The sequence below is a fragment of the Plectrocnemia conspersa genome, unplaced genomic scaffold, assembly GCF_051122295.1.
Source record: "Plectrocnemia conspersa isolate PC_06_02 unplaced genomic scaffold, ASM5112229v1 ptg000002l, whole genome shotgun sequence".
NCBI classification, from domain to species: domain Eukaryota; kingdom Metazoa; phylum Arthropoda; class Insecta; order Trichoptera; family Polycentropodidae; genus Plectrocnemia; species Plectrocnemia conspersa.
Window position 1 is genome coordinate 20,391,236 of NW_028277166.1, and position 18,261 is coordinate 20,409,496.

At 30.0% G+C, this 18,261-nt stretch overlaps 1 protein-coding gene across 10 annotated transcripts in view; it reads left to right on the top strand.

The window, feature by feature from the left end:
• SK (small conductance calcium-activated potassium channel) overlaps positions 1-18,261 on the top strand; it is a 378,167-nt gene that overhangs the window by 256,539 nt on the left and 103,367 nt on the right. For all 10 annotated transcript variants that reach the window (XM_088181656.1, XM_088181659.1, XM_088181661.1 and 7 more), the window contains one exon: positions 14,936-15,283. In XM_088181656.1, the coding sequence (XP_088037782.1) occupies positions 14,936-15,283 (348 nt within the window). The remainder of the gene's footprint in view (positions 1-14,935; positions 15,284-18,261) is intronic.

Sequence of the window (18,261 nt, forward strand, 5' to 3'; positions counted from 1 at the left end):
GTGCACATTTTTTAGTCTTAGTTCCTCTCAAATTTAAAGCTTAAATCTTATAAAAAATATCAATAAAAAATAGTTTTTTATTATTTTATAATTCATAGTCATAGCAGGTTGTGTTCCAAATATAATACAGCAAAAACAAAAATAATACGTGGTTTAATTGAATCAATGAAAATGAATTCGTCGCGTACGTTATTTACGAGATACTATATTCCATTAACGTTCTCTCAGAAAACGACGCACGTAGGTGACCGTGATTAAAAAAAAGGTGGTGTCCATTGCGGGGATAAAGTAAGAAAAAGTTTTCTTAACACGTGAGGTCCTGACCCAAACCAATTAACGTATAAAACAAGAAGTAATTTGGTTAACTAAGCAATCGTGGGGGACACGGATACTCATACAAGTGCCGAAAGTGTGTATGTGCGACACAAAAGAAAACTTTTTCAGACGGTAAAGTCGGAAATGGGAAAACGAGGTTGAATCTGAATGAAGAAATAAATATTTAAATATGTACTCGCAAAGGATGTGCAAATTTCACGTGAAATCTGGCGAAAGACCCGATTCCGTTTCATTCATTCTCGGACGAGTGTTTGTTTTTGGATTTGCCGCTGGACCGCACAGGCGAAATTCGTTTTGTTAATTAATAATAAATCACATGATTATAAAACAAACCTTTGCTTTTTCCCCCCAAGAACTTAAAAACCCAACGGTAATGAAAAATGGTATAAATGGCAAATGTTCTTTGATTTTAATTATAAAAAATATGGCATTAAAATATAAAAATAACGTTTTAAATGATAAGAAAATTTTAGTTTAATGCAAGGTCAGCAACATCCATAATTGATAGCATTGCTTATTTCTAATCAATTTTACAAGAAGAACAATCATTTTTTTGACTATTAGATTTATCTGTTTATCTTTTAGACTTTAAATATAAATGATTTTAACAATATCCTTTGCATTTAATTCAAACAATAATAGTTCAAACTTTAAACAACTCTTCCAACCCTGTGACAATCCATAAAACTTATACCAATGAAAGGCAATCAACTGGTTGAGTGATGATCTAAAAATATTTTTTACTTGCAATACTTTTTAAAGATATTTTTTTAACAAAACGGTAGAATCACATATTTTGCAGCGTTGCTTTAAGTGACAATGATTTTTTTCAAATTTTCTTAATCCAAGGAAAGACTAATCGGGTGATAATCTATAAATATTTATTTATATAGTTTTTATGTCTAATAATTTTTGAGGTATTTTTTTTGGACCAATAATTAACAATTAATTACTCGAATCACATATTTTTCAACACTTCTAGTGACAATAAAGTTGTTACATTTTCTTGAGACGTTTTTCATAAGAACACTTATCTTAAATCTTATTCATGTTATTTAAAAAACTATTGTAGCAATGAAGAATAATTTTTTTTCATGACCAATCAATCATAATATTTTTGTATGGTTTTTTAATACAAAATCTCAAAAAAAACGTTGAATTAAATATTTAAAATTATATAGTTACTTAATAATTGTAGCTTTTAAACAATAATATAAAAATTTCTCATTGTTTCTTCAATAAGTTTTTCAAATGCTAATATCCGTAATAACAATTCAAAGTAATTGTTTCAGTTTGTGTACGAGTTTTAAGTGTAGTTTGCATAGCAATGTGTTTCAACAAAGTCAGAAGTTCGCCTCGATTTCGATTCAAACAAAACAGCAAACAAAGCAGCAGTGGATCTCATCTTTTTGTCACAGGCGGTAGTATCCCGATCGTTCTGCATGGATCACGAAGCCTTTCTGCTCGGTTGCACCACATATGTGTGTTGTGTTTGCAAGTGCAATAGAGTTGTTCAAAGTTGTTTCCGAAATAAAAACGCAGGTATGTTATGATAATTTGGGACGACCAACCCCGTGCCGGTATAACATAATCAAAATTTATACAGCGTTCCCGCAACAAAGAACCTAGGGAATATTTATTACTTTCTTGTTTCTTTAGCCGAGATCCCAAACTTCGTTTTCCCATTGTAAAGAATAAAATTAATTCCGGGGCGCAAAATAAACAAAAAAAACTTTTCTTGTTTATTGACTTGAAAGTAAAATAAAATCCGGGAATAATAATAAGACGAGGTATCCATGAATCGACCAAGAAAACAGAAACGTTATTATCAATGACACACATTTAATTTAATTTAATTCTTAAACGATCGTAATATAAATATTGATCATATTACGTTTTAAACGTAAAATGTATCTTTGAATCTACAAATAGTTATATGGATATTATAATAATATCAATGTAACCAATCGATAATTTATTAATGCTAAATATTTTATAAATTTAAATAGAAATCTTTACGACGACAATAACGTTGTCGTCAATGATTTATATAAAACTAAATGAATAAATTTTAAACAACGAAAGAGAAATCTGCCATATGTAAGGTTAGCGCAATAAAGAATATAAAAATTGTGCGGGACACCCAATATTGCATAATAACCACATTTTTTTTATTTAAAAAAATTAATAATAATTAGGATTTTTGTAACTTGTACTTGTACAGATTGTAAAACATAGTATTTGCTATCTATTTTATTTATGTTTCTTTAAAATACCTCATTTTGCAAATTTAAATATTTTGTGGAGGTTTTGAACAGTTGCACCGTTAACTCTGAGTTCATTCAAACGACTAATTAAAAGTAAATACCAACTTTCCAGACAAATGGCTTATCAACAGTTATCTCAATGCTAAGTAATTACAAAATAAATAGGTAGCACATCGTCCCAAGGCGTTAAATAGTCGTATTCACCCAAAAAATATCTTTTTGTGCGTATAGGATGCGCGATTAACAACGCGTTTTTCTTGCGCAAAAACGTATTTTATTAACGGTCTTCACTTTGCAGTTTCACAACATATTTCGTTTGTTGGATAATCAAGCAATGCAGTTGGCGCGCTAATATCCTTAAATGTGACTCGTCAAAGCTGTCGGAATGCATTTGCGACAGCAGACGACATTCGAACCAAACCGGCAGCCAGAATGACATATGCAAATGTCACGTCGCTACTGTTTAACATTTGTGACAGACAGACACATGTATTTTCTGTTTTATAGTAAAGATAAAGAAAAACATGTTGACAGACATAACTCAATTTTCTGTTTTTTAACTGTGTTGTTTTGACATTCAAGGCTAAATTGGAGGCAGTTTTTTTTACTCCCCGGTTGAATTATGGCAAAAGAAACTCTGCGGAATAGCACGTTTTCGCTTTCGCTAACGTTTAAATTATTAAGGCTTCGCCAATGGGAAAACGGATGAGGCCAGAATTGCTCTTTTCTTAATGTTCATGCGTAATCGGTTTTCTGGGCGTCCGCATCATTGATAACTTCCGCCCAAACAAGCGCCGGAAGCTGCGTCGCTAGATTAGGCGGAAGTAAATATTTAATATGTTGTACACGGATAGCGTTTACAAACACTTCTTTGATTCATTCGTCATCACCGCGCCGGTGGAATTCGTTAAGGGACGCGGGATGGTTGTGAATCAACCTAGGGTGCGTCTAGTTTAATTTCTATCTGGGTTGCCCGATTAATTTTGCATATTTATTATTTATGTAGCACATTTATTATATACACGGTTGCGAATTTATTATATAAATCGGCCCTCATTATAAACAGGAAGTATCTATGTATATACATCGTATATACTTAATATTATATATCATGCTACATTCTCACTTTTACATATAATAGTTATTGACCCATATCAAATATGTCATTTTTATTCAATACTACTTTGTCGAAGAGGGTTATGCCTTGCGCAGACATCCATCAGTCAATAGATACAAAATAATTTTATATAATGTTTGCACTACACTCTCTGAAAGTTGTACGAACCGAAGTTCAACTGAAATCGGCCGAGATCGCCGACTTCCGAGTAGCGGCCACACTGCCACAAATTTTATATGCCGTCCGGATGGCGGCTGCTGTCACGTACAACTGGCATATTTGCGCCCGATCAAAAATGTGCCAAATAATCGCAATTTTTAAATTGTCATATTATTAAAATTACGCTACTGATAATTATAAAAGTTTGTGTGGGCACTCGCCAATACAATACCAGTGAAAACATTTCGGTCGTAAATATTCAATTTACGCAAAATCTTTGTAGACTTTTGCAAAATGCCATAAGGCATAAAAATTATACTTTAGAATACAAACACTACATCTGTGACTATCCTAGAATTTGTCACATAAGGATATTCGAAACGATTTTTTTTGACAAAATCAAGTACCACTAATTATTTTTTAATTATTTAATTTTATATGAAAAAAAATATAATACCGATATCTGTTAGAAGAATATAATATTAAACATATAAATTGGTGCCCTAAAATATTCAAAGATTTCAGTAAGAGTCTGTTGAAGTCCCCGATAAGCATGTGGTATTATAACTTGATTACGTGACTACGATGCAGCGCTCGACATGCATGTTGACCATAGGACGCCTACGCGCATACTGAAATTGAACCGAGTAACTCGTTCTATTTCAATTTGCGAAAAAATATATAATTATTTCTCTCTCTTGTCACTTAACACGCGAGAGAGCGAAAGGGGAAGTATCTCATTCTTCGCGCTCGAAAGAGCAGCTCCGACTTCGGTCCCTTTGACTCGGAAAATAATGCCGACAATGTTCGGAAGCGCTCAAAGCTGGCCAAGCTAACTGAATTACCCCCACTTTACCTCCCGTTCTCGGTAACCTCGGACAACTTCCGATAAGTTTTAGACCGAGCTCGACCGAAGTAACCCACTATATTATCCGTCCTTGGCCAACCTTAGCCAACTTCCAGAGAGTCTAGTGCAGGCATTAGAGTTAATTATAACACGATTGTGTGATAACCTAAAATTTTAAGTATAACTAAAATGTAAAAATTAATTGTACCTATTAATTGTTTCTTCTTTTTTTCTTCTCGTTTACAAATCTTCATATGTATTATAAAATATGTAAAATTGTCTTCATGTCAAATGCAAAAATATTATATAGTAATAATATTATAAATAAACTTAAAACATACTATTACTATTTTGTTAAAACTATTTACATTTAAAACCTAACTACAATTAAAGTTTTTGTTAAAATTAATTAACGAAAAAAAAACATTTTAAATTGGTTTTAAGTTAGCTATCGCATACTGTGTATATAATAGTGTCCTAACCTTTTGAGTGTTATATCAATAAACTGTTTTATAACAATAGATATTGTGCGATAAATTCTATTTCACCCGCAAAACTCTTTATATACTAGTTTTATGTATGCCGCTCATAGATAAACTAATTGCGCTGTTGTAAAAAATACAGTTAAACCAAAATATATTGTAACTCATAAATATTTATTTAATTTTAATGTTAGTCATATTATAATTAAATCAATGAACAAAATATTGATTACCGTGCTAATCAAATTTTACTAAGTAGCTTTTGATCTCTCCTAGACTTGAAATATATCAGTTATAGCATAGAGGCATCAAATTCTCTGCTTTAAGCTAATAAGACAATATATTTTATTACTCTGCTACGTTAATTAGTTCGAAGCTTACTCGATTGTAAATATTTTGTTACACTGGCAGTGCGGCTCGCGCACCAATGGTTCGCTAATATCGTTACGCAAACGAAACGTAATCGGATCAAGTTTAGCCGGTTTTATCTTCCTTTAAATTAAAACATAAACGCGAATTCTGCATCCCTCTACTTCTCTTTGTATCCACAAGATTATGTAATAAAAGAACCAAAAGTACATACCTATGCCGGAGTTAAAACACGAAAATATAATATTATATTACCAGTATTAAATTTCAATTGAAATTGTGTTACAAAAGATCTAGATTAATGCGAGTTTCAAATAATTTATTATCAAATTCTGGAAAGAAAGCGAGGATATAACATGTACCTATGCAAGGATAATTGATTAATGATCTATGTTACATTGAAAGTAATAGACAAATGGGAAGTAATGCTGTCAAAAATCTGATAAATTAAGTAAATCAATCTTAAGCGACATAGCAAATAATATTTATAGAACATTTTCTTGAACCCTTACAAGTGCAAGTCAGTCAATAATATATTTGATTATGTATATAATGTATATAATATAATGTATTATGAATTGAGATATCTTATCTTTATTCAAGAAAAAAAAATAAACTGACTATCACGTGTATCACGTTTATAAATATATACTATTACGTTTATAAATACTACATTTCAGTTATAGTAGAATATATATATGAATAGAATTTTTCTACAAAATGTAATTTCTACATTAAAAATATCCATTGACTGGTGTTATGTTTTTTCATAATATTATAAATAATTATATGTATGCTTATAATTAAATATTCATATAAAAATAATACAATAAATGTACAATTTGTTTACCAGTCTGTTCTGACGTCATCGTCAATTTATTTTCGATCATAATCAAAAATTCTATACCAACACTCGAGTCCCATTTCATCACAGCCTTATCAATAATAGAAAACCCGGGTTAACAACACACATTCGATCCCGTTTCGTAGAAAATAGCCAGTTAGCCCGTGTCGCTCATATTACGTAGCAAAAAAATATATCCTCGCTTAGCACGACGCTTCAATGAATAGATGATTGATCTACTGACAATAATATGAAGTGTTTGTCTGATATATTGTTTTCTATACACATAAATATATATATATATATTTTCTTAGTGGTCGATTTTGCGGGGAAATTTAGCAAAACGCTCCGGTAACGAGTATTCCCACCTCATCAATCGTCTATATTCGCTGACTGAAGTAAATAAAATCCGTTTGAGATTCAGCTAATTTCCTCCGCGTTTCTGGTTACATCAGCATAACAAAGAATTTACAATCTTTGATGATGATAGCTATAGAATGTATTTTCAATAATTAAAGTGTTGAGAAGGGTGTGTGAATGAGATACGCAAATAATCGATAAAACGCAGTTATTATAAATATGTCTCAATATATTAAATAACATTATATTCAGCAATTTATATTTATACGTCTTTTAAGGTTCTATTATTGCATAGTCATAGTTAACATTAATACGTGACGTAAATAGACAGCAATATTTATAAATAAAAATAATCATAGAGTATCGAAGTCTGCGTAAATTTTATATAGTTCAATTACAAAGGGCAGGCAAATTATTAATAACATAAATTTATTACTATGAATTTTAGTACATATTCAACATTTATTTATCAAAACCAATAGCAATAAATTATATATTATTATTTGTATATTTTTTAAAAAAAGACATTGATTTTAGTTTCATAGTATTCTGTGTTTTACGATTGGTACAATAATAATTATATAAATTATATGTTTCTATACAAATCGTATCAATTGCTGACCTTTCTATATAATTTGAAAAGAAACAAGCAATTTCGTTTAATTATCTTTATATGAACGCCAATTTATATAAAGATAGCTACACTCACGCATTCGAACCTCTATATTTAGAAAAGGGTGAATTCTACTTTTTTTTATTATAAAATTATTTTATCTTCAATGTTTTTAATGTTACTTTTAGACTACATACGTCAACATAATACAAAATTACACAGGAAATAAGTAGAAAATAAATGTAGAATACTTTCTAAAAAAACTATTTTAATTACCGAATATCGGCATACGTTTTATTATAGATTAAATTCAATTATATTTTTTCCGCATAAATATATTTTTAGCTCTGCACCTAAATGCATTAAACTAAGTAGGTATAATACTGTTTTTAAATATACTTTTCCTTTTATATTGGGTCTTGTGTGTATTTAAATTTAATTTCCTAATTTTATATTTGGTTATATCCAAAATAAAAAATATACAAGATAAATTACATTTCATTTGATACCATTTCGTGACAGAAACTGTTTTAAATTATGTGTATATATTATATTCATTAATGAAAAGCCTAATGTCTGCACTACACTCTCTGGAAATTGGCCAAGGTTGGCCAAGGACGGAGAATATAGTGGATTACTTCGGTCGAGTTTGGTTCTGTCCGCTCTAAAATCTCTCGGTTGTTGTCCGAGGTTACCGAGAATGGAAGGTAATTGAGTCGACTTGGCCAGCTTTAGGCGCTTCATTGTCGGCAAACGGACCGAAGTCGGAGCTGCCCTTTCGCTCTCTCACGTGTTAAGTAACGAGAGTGAGAAAGAAAATGATATGGTTTTCCGCAAACTGAGATAGAACGAGTAGCTCGGTTCAATTTCAGTATGCGCGTAGGCGTCCTATGGTCAACACGCTTGTCGAGCGCTGCATCGTAGTCATCGTAGTCACGTAATCAGGGTTTTCAACAGACTCTTACTGACATCTTTGAATATTTTAAGGCACCAATTTATATTTTTGATATTATATTCTTCTAACAGATATCGTTATTATTATTATTTTTCATATAAAATTAAATATTTAAAAAATAATAAATGGTACTTGGTTTTGTCAAAAAAAATCGTTTCGAATATCCCTATGTATTTTCCAAGATCGGTTTATATAGCTGTCACACCATAACGAATTATTATTTAAATCGATGGCGACAAATTCTAGGATAGTCACAGATGTGGTGTTCGTATTCTGAAGTATCATTTTTATGCCTTATGGCATTTTTCAAAAGCCGATAAAGATTTTGCGTAATTTGAATATTTACGACCGAAACAGTTTTACTGATATTGTATTGGTGAGTGTCCACACAAACTTTAATAATTATCAGTAGTGTAATTTTATTAATACGACAATTTAAAAATTGCGATTATTTGGCACACTTTTCGATCTCGCGCAAATATGGCAGCTGTACGTGACAGTAGCTGCCGTGCGGACGTCATTCACGTCCACCGTCAGGGCGGCATATGAAATTTGTGGCAGTGTGGCCGCTACTCGGAAGTCGGCGACCTCGGCTGACTTCAGTTGAACTTCGGTTCGGACAACTTCCAGAGAGTATAGTGCAAGCATAATAAGATGTGATTTATGCACTTTTTTTTTAGAAAAAAACACAGAATACTTCGTTTATATTCATCTTTACTACTTTTGCTTAAGATGCTTTTTTTCATAAGATACCGTAGAGTATTTTTAGACCCAATTTTGATTACGATATTTATTCACAGTATCGTCTGCGTATGCTATAATTTTTATTGTATCCATAATTAACCGTGATATTCAGTATTTCATATTTATAGCACATCTTACATTACAGGATTAAATATCACCGTGTCAATCACATTGTTTTATTATACAATTAAAACCATACATTCATTAAATATATTCTTATATATTCTAGCAACTGCTTATTTATTATCTATGGGACAGAATTTACACTGACAGTAAACATTATCTTAACTATTTCTACTCAAACTAATATAGTGTAATTAAGACACGTCCGTTAATAGTTTTTACAAAAAAATTATCGTTAATATAACAATAAAACATATGTGTTACTTTGAATATATACTACACTGATTTGCAACAAAGCAACTTTTCTAACTAGTAATATTTATTAAAGTTGCCTTGCAGCAGTTTTGAAAAGTTTCATATCTCTGGATTGTTTCATTAGTGGTTACGTGGTATGAGTAAACTATCTTCGGCCACATATCACGATAAAATAAGGATAGCTCTCCCACAATTGATTATATCCAAATTCCTTCAACGTTTTCAACCCTCTTGGAGAAACATACGTCACATTTCCAATGTTGTGCGGCCAACGGACTTAAATCCCGCAACCGGAATCCCTCGGGACCGCATTCTCTGCCGGTTCGGTTGTCAGGAATTATCCGGAGTCTGGAAGACCGTTTTTATTTTCGTTGAAAGCCCTAAAACTTTTTACCTGAATCCAACCGCAAAAGAGCTGAGCGGATATTTTAGACGACAATGCAGTCAGCGACTTAATTAAGCCCGGCCCGTGTGCCACCGCTTTTGTACCGCTGACATCGCCCGCATCCGCCCGGATATTACAACAATATGTTCCGAAATGAAAAGTCTGCTCCTGTAATGTTATATATAGTGGGTACGTACATGAGATTTTATTCGTAATAATTTGCAAAATTATGCTATATGATATTATAAATGAGTGACGTCATTGCTTTTCGACAATTGAAAGCTCGATTTCACATGAGCCACGGTAATTAGGTAGAGTTATCAATGAATGATCAAACACTAGCTTTGCTTAAGGGCAGTTCATCACAAATAATATTTGGAGACCCTGAACCTTGCCTTAATCATATTATCTCACATAATCATGGATTAGAAACACTGATATTTACAATGTTTTTAATTTAAGCAAAAATATATAGTTTTGTATTTTAAATAATTTATGAATTTTGAAAAAATAGTATTTTGATTTTTAAAAAACAAACATTACTTAATTGCAAAATACAGTTGGTTAATGCATGTAAACAATTTTTCAATTATAAAATACCATATTTTATTAGATTGCTAATTATACATAACATATATTTAATTAATTGCAAGCCACGTTTTAAGATCTAAAATACTAAAATTAATTATAAAATATATATGTTTTATACAAAAGTTTCTATAATAAAACTGCTTGTTTTTTAATTGTAGTAATAAGTTTTATGATCAAAATTTCTTGTGACGTATATTTAATTATTAAAAAGTGATATAAACAATGCATAGCATTGTAAAAAACTACAGAAATCACTACAATAATAATATCATCTTGTCAAAGCAATTCTGAGAAATTTATTCGTTATATTAATACTAAAATAATAGCATTTTTTGTTTTAAAAATTACGAAACTTGGCTAAAATTAATTTAATTTAATAAAATAAAATTTTAAATAATCAAAATGGTTAATATTTAAAACCAGAGATTGTATTTGTATATACACTAAAGATATATAATAAATCCTAGCAAATGCGGCACAAAAAATAATGTCAAAAATTTGCCTGAATCCGCATTTTCTGATATAACATTTAATTATAAAATCAGATACATGAAATTCTTTGAGTGATAAACATCTTAACCAATGTTTACGATTATCTCTTTCATCGTATAATCCCGACTTTGGAAATATTGCCAAATCTGGACCGTGTCAACGATCTCGTTAATAGTACTATTTTATGTATGTCTCTATGTTTTGTGACTTATTTCTACTTAAACGTTACTTAAAATATTATTAATTCTCCCATGCATATTTGTAGTTCACGATATTTTTTGATAGAAAAACAAAAAAGTTTGACTGCCCTGTTATACAGTGTAAAAAAATAAATCGTATTTTTATCAATTTGAAACAGTTTTGCTCTCTTGAGTATATTATAATATATTTTTTTTTAATATTATAACTGTAGCTATATATACATTGCGACTCAATATACCAAACAATATAAATAGCCATGTAAAAATTTCTCGTCTGCATATAGAAAAATCCAAACAATTTATTCATTTCAATTTCAGTATTTTCCAACCTGTCACGTCATTTTGATATGTCCATTTTATAAAGCATAGTTTGACATTTTAAAATTTATTTTTAGTACATATTGTAAATACATATAGTATGTACAAACTTAATTCCTGCATCTAAATATACGACTGGTGTGCCATTTAGACTGAATTAAAAATATACTGTACATATACTCCATTACAAAATTTCAGTAGTCGAGAAAATACCTAATTGGTATACTTTTATTGAGAAAAAACTTTTATAAATTGCATGCGTTTCTGCAAATATGCACTTTTGAAACACTTAATATTGATCATATAGAGGCAACTACAATAAATATAATATTCATAAATTTAATTGAATCACGAAGCTGAACCATATGAAAACAACTACAGGCAAAAGTTAAATCATACTTATATTTTAATATATATATATTGTAAATGGTGGTAAGATATATGTATACGTTTAACACGGCTTTGTCCGGTGCAAGCATATTGAACAATGGCTTCGAGAGCATTGTGACATATCATTGACCACCAGTCATCGACCACCACAAAACCTATTAGGTACCTGTGACCAAGTGAATATGTCCGTGTTCTTGTAAATCGCTTCTGAGCACAAATGGCTGACCGCAACTCTAGTGCTACAATAGATTACACTTTGGCACAGGTGAGCTTTTCAAATTAAATATACACCATACAAAACTAGTTTTATACTAAAAATAGATTGGTTGGCATATTTAACTATGATTTTCTTCGCATATTTCACATTTGAATGTGCCAAATAATAACAATTGTGAGGGAAATTACTGAAAAGCATAAATACGTTTTTATTTAAGAATAAGTAAACAAGGAAGATCTTTTTGACGTTTTATTTGTACTACGATAATTTAAAAAACATATTTTTATATATAATTGTTCTAAACTGCTTCCGGACGCGCATAACTTTAAGCGTAATATTCTCCTTTCAATTCTCTACTATGTAAATCGTATTGCTTTGTATGAACGGTGTATAATAGTACACGTAAACAAATGAAATATATTTAATTTTAATAATAAATAATAATAAAAAATTAAAATTGAATTTGATTCGTTGCTTTCCGAGGCACCGGTAATGCGTTCTGTTGTTTCGACCAATGAAAAATAAGCATTCAAATATAAAACAAGATGGACGACAGTACCATGACAACAGTCTTAAATAATTATTATTTAATAATAAAATTTTGTTACGCGACAATAAATTTCATTTATTCATTTGACTGAATATAAATAATCGGATTGCAAATTAACTAGGTGTGTTATAACCATAAAAATTAAATATATACATAATGTGTTGAGGATTAGAAGAATACATTGATTAAACTAGATAAACAATCATAAAACAATATTCGTAATGAAATCTTCAAATTTTGAATTCCCGACGACGGACTCCGAGGCCGAAAAGTGAGTTTTTTCTTTTATAAATAATCAGATTGCAAATTAACTAGGTGTGTTATAACTATGAAAATGAAATAAATACATAATATGTTTAGGATAAGAAGAATACATTGATTAAATTAGATAAACAATCATAAAACAATCTTCGTAATGAAATCTTCAAATTTTGAATTCCCGGCGACGGGCTTCGAGGTCGAAAAGTGAGTTTTTCCTTTTATAATACATAAAAATTATCATTGTTTTTGATTTAATGCACATATTCGTTAGATTTTAAGAATTGCAAATAAACCAGGTACGTTTTAAACGTTAAAGTGTAATATATCCTTAGTATGTATGAGGATTAAAAGTTAATGTAGATCAAATCGGCGTTGTCACAGTGGGAACGCTATATATATATATATATATCAGCCAACGGACAGCTTATAAATGTGTAGTTTCTTGGATGTTATCTAATAGACGACATTTTACAATGATTATAAATATGTGATTGCATACTTGGAATAATTGATAACTGGCTTATTTTTAATTCCGATGTGGCAAAATATGTATGTATACGTCAAGGTTTTTAATCAATTTTCGTTCTGTGACATCATTCCTCTTTAAGAATAGCCAAATTCAAGATATTCAGTTACATCAAACTTATGTAGTATGTTCTTTATAAAAAGATAATACTTGCTGACAGTGACTTCAACAAGAGAAGATTCACTCTTTGTTTATATATACCAATTCTACGTTGTAGCACTATAGGTCATCAAATTGTACCATCATTGCTTCTGAAAAAGTATTAAAAACAATAAGACCTTTATCAAGAGTTAAACATTGAACACATTATTACTACTAATATAATCCATAAATTAAATTTAAACTACAACCAAAGAACAAAATTGACGGAAGTTACCGTAGAGGATTAAACACGTAGATTGGCATCACTTCTTAAACTGATTTAATTGTTTGTCATACGTAAATGTTATAAGATCTCTCATTGCTTCTGAAAATGAACTGTAAACGATACTATATAGTGGGTAAAATGTAACTTTTTGTTTATACTAATATTAGATTTTTCATTATTACTACCATTATAATATGTCTAATTAACTTTGGCATGTATATCTTTAATTGCCAAGTCACTGCTGTTTTTCTTTTAATATAAGAACCTAGAAAGTCAATAATATTTTTTTTAGAATAACTGTGATATATTATTTATATAACCAAACACTTTCTGACACACTCATAATATAAACTTTTATTTATATTGTTTATAATTCCAATGCTACATCATTTTGAATCATCTTCAACTAACACTTTGTAAGAAAAATGCTGTGATTATAACATATTTCACTGTTTATTTAATCGCACTAAGCTGTATCCTGGCGCGCGCTTGACAGATCACGAAAGTGTCATGAGCGAATCTGATGGTAGGGAATCCCGGGTATTGGCGCATTAGAACACGAACGACGCAATTGATTTTATCGTTTCAAATTGTAAAACACATAAAAATATGTATAAAAATCACATTTAAAAAAAAATATTTTTAAAAATATGTTTAGTTTATACGGGATTTAAAATATAATATAAATAATATGGATTTGTATTACCTTCTCTATACAGAAAAAATATGTACTTAAATTTTTGCAAACGTTGCCAATTTAAAATTATAGTTTTTAGAGAATTTTTTTAATTTCGCTTGAAAAAACATTTTCAACAAAAAGGGTCAAAGTTTAAAAATACTTTTTGCATCGCCATATGTGTTTCTAAAATGCAAGGAGCTTTTATTGAACATAATTTTGGAAAATCAAGAAAAACTTAATTATAACTTCATATAACAGAAGCTATTTAACATACATTGTATTTAGCTTTAATTACATTTATTACTATAATTATTTATTACAAAAAAATGTAATATCACTCGCATATTAAGCTTTGCAATAATAAAAGCTATCAGTTTTAATTTGGTCTTAAGGCCGCAATAACGACAAGCCTTCATTTTCTCTTACCATCACCGCAAATATCTTACTACTTTAATTATTCTATATATGTATTTTTTTGTTTGTTTCAGCTACGGAAGCCGGTGTCGACGGTGTCGATTCCTGGGGCGATGAAGGGGTGCCCCGGGGGCCGCGAGGGCGGCGGCGGTGGTAATGAAGAAGCGGCTATCGCCTTGGTGGGCGTGCATTCAGAATACCCTCGCCTGCCCGAAGAACGTAATACAAAAGGAGGCAGTGGTGGTGGTGGCCCTGCTTCCTCAGCCAAGCACAAACCTAATATCGGATATCGGTTAGGGCGCAGGAAGGCCCTATTTGAAAAGCGGAAGCGCATCAGCGACTACGCCCTAGTGATGGGTATGTTCGGCATCATCGTCATGGTCATCGAGAACGAGCTGTCCAGCGCCGGAGTTTACACAAAGGTAAGCCAACTTTAGATTATTAGTTAACAACGAAATTATCAGATAAAGCGTGTTGCAACTTGAATTATAATTTGATATATTTCTTTTCTTATCTATAATGACTTTATATAATATATTAAAAATTGGGGATGCAAAATTCAATAAGTGGACAATCTTCTAGGTGGCTGATTTATTTTAAATCATCACTTGATAAGCATTTCGAACGTATATCCGTATCGTGTGTTTTAGAGCTAATAGTAGGGGCGTATACCTAAAAATACCATCTCTTACTGACTGTGTTACCGCAAATAGAGTATAGATTCCTTAAATATAAGGTTTTATTTAATTAACAAGCTGTTTATGTATACCTAAAAACTATAACTTTACAAATAGAGAACCGTAACGTATTATTTTTAAAGAAAAAGCTTATTTAAAAATTATATAGTAAAGTTAATAGTATACTATTAATTTTATGTCAATCAAATCAAAGTTAATAATTATAATCAATAATAAAAATAGTGTCTGTATATTTTTATGTCTTTCCATATTGACTAGCATAATAGACTAGTGATATAAGTCGGTGACTTACACCTGAAAAACTTAGGTTCTTATCCCATTTTTACTGTGTTTTTCAATTTCCATGGTGTATGGGAGATCAGAATTAGTGATTGCGACATAATTTTTATTTCGACCGATCATCACGATTATTATTATGTATGTATATACAAATGACCTAGAACTGTTATGCATATATCAATTTTTATTGTGTCGGAGAGATCAGAATTAGTGATTATAATATAATTCCGATCGCTCATCACAGATTAGGTTTTACTATATTTTCCTAATCTTGCAGATAAACACTTTGACCAAATTTTGCTTAGTTGTGCATAATATCTATTTATTGAAAGCTTTAACAATAGTTTTACTTAAAAAATAAAGTCATCTTTGTATATTATTGCTCTAAATTTTTTTTCAATAAAAAAAATTGGTAATATATATTTGCAAAAAAATTATTTACTACTTATAATATTCTTAAAAATACATTTTAATGTTAATATAATTATTTTATTAAATATAAATTTTACTGACATACGTTCAACCTTTATTTATATATGAAAATATTGTTCCATTAAAAATAAATGTAGAAGCATATTGCTTTTGTATTTTTTTCAATTGATAAATTGTAGATAAACTATACAAGATATAATTTTATCCCATTAGTTAGAACTAGTGTTTCTGTGCAATTATTATATCTCAAGAAATTCTCAATAAAAATCCTTTTTGGTTAAAAATTTAATTTGTTTGAATATTTTCAAATGTTTTACAACCGCTGCGTAAAAAAGGGTTTGCTGGCAAAGAATTTCTTACGATTTTCTTAACAACTCTAATAGGCCTTATCTCTGCTTTGATCAAAGAACTACATTATTAATTAAATAATAAAAAAACACTTTGCGTGGAAATCATAGAAGTGCAAATATTTTATCTACAGATATGCAATTTTCTTTCTACATATTTGTTTTTCCACTAAAAATATACGACAATATAATCTGTTTTATGAAAAAAGTTTAGAATAATCTAAAAATACAGATACATTATTTTTTTTATTTTAACGTAAATCTACATGGGTTCATTCTACCTACTCTAATTTTATAACTAAACGATTGTTAACTTGCATTTGTATAAGAAAAAAATCACAAGTTATACGTACATATTATTTTTATATTTATTTAACAATTAGTGAATTTAAAAACACTTTTCTCGGTCCTAAAATTCCAACCGCGTTTGCAAAGAAAAAATTCCAAATTAATTTTATGTTTCTATAAATAAACCTAAGAATAAATATACAGCCAACTTAGTTTTAATCACACATATTTCATTTCCTTTTAAATTCAGATTTTTATATCCAATTTACATACTCTTCTGCTAAAATATTAATTAAAAAAGTGTCTACGAGAAATATAAGTAAAGGGATGTAAAGTGCAAAGTGATTTATTTTAGTGTTAGCTTAAAATACCTTTTATTATTTTTTTAACTTGATATATCTACATGTATTATGTGAGTTACAAAAGTAGTTTATTGATTCTAAATCAATTTTCACTTTTTTGACAACCTTATATTAAAACATAGTTCAGGAATTCTTTAATAAAAATAAGATACAAAAATAATATGCTATTATAAATTGTATATAAATGCAAATTAAAAAAATAGAATAGTTCGTTTTGAATAAGCTGATGAAATTATATGTTTTGCTAATAATGTAGCACATTACTCACAAAATAATTAACTACATACATAATCATTGTACTTAACTGGAAAAACTTTCCAAGTAAATAACTTTCGACTTGACAGTCACGCAAAATATTAATTTATTATAATAAATTATTTGCAATACACTTTATCTAGAGAGAAGTATTTATATTAATTCTAACCGACAAAAAATTCCATTTCCTTTGATCTCGAAACACGTCCAACTGGCTTATTTCCAGAGGCTAGAGAAAAAGCGTAGCTTTATTTCACACCGAGTCATAATCCGTTTCGTAAGAACTGTTTGAAAAATACAAATAATTTACAACTTATCTGAATACTTATTAGTACATAGCTTGATTATTTATAAATACATAGGTTTAATATGAATAATTTAACCTTGGTACGAAAGTCACCGGCGTGTTATTACTGAAAATTCTTTAGGCCGCATTTGCGTTCAGCGCCGCGGCAAATTATTCAACGTATTTTCGGAGAATAAAACGAAAGCTCAAAAGTGGAATTTTCGCCTAGTGGGGATTCGGGGATACGAAAAGGGATAGTCGTCAATCACCGAATCCCGAGCAGGATTCCCGTAACCAATATGAGGCCGAATCTCGCACGCCATGCGCGAGGATGCTCTCTGTAAAAAAAAAAGGATATGGGATGTATGCGCCCGGCACAAGGGACATTCAATATTCACATGATTAAAAATTGAAAAGCACGTGTGAAAGCATAAGAGAGAAATGTCGATTCAC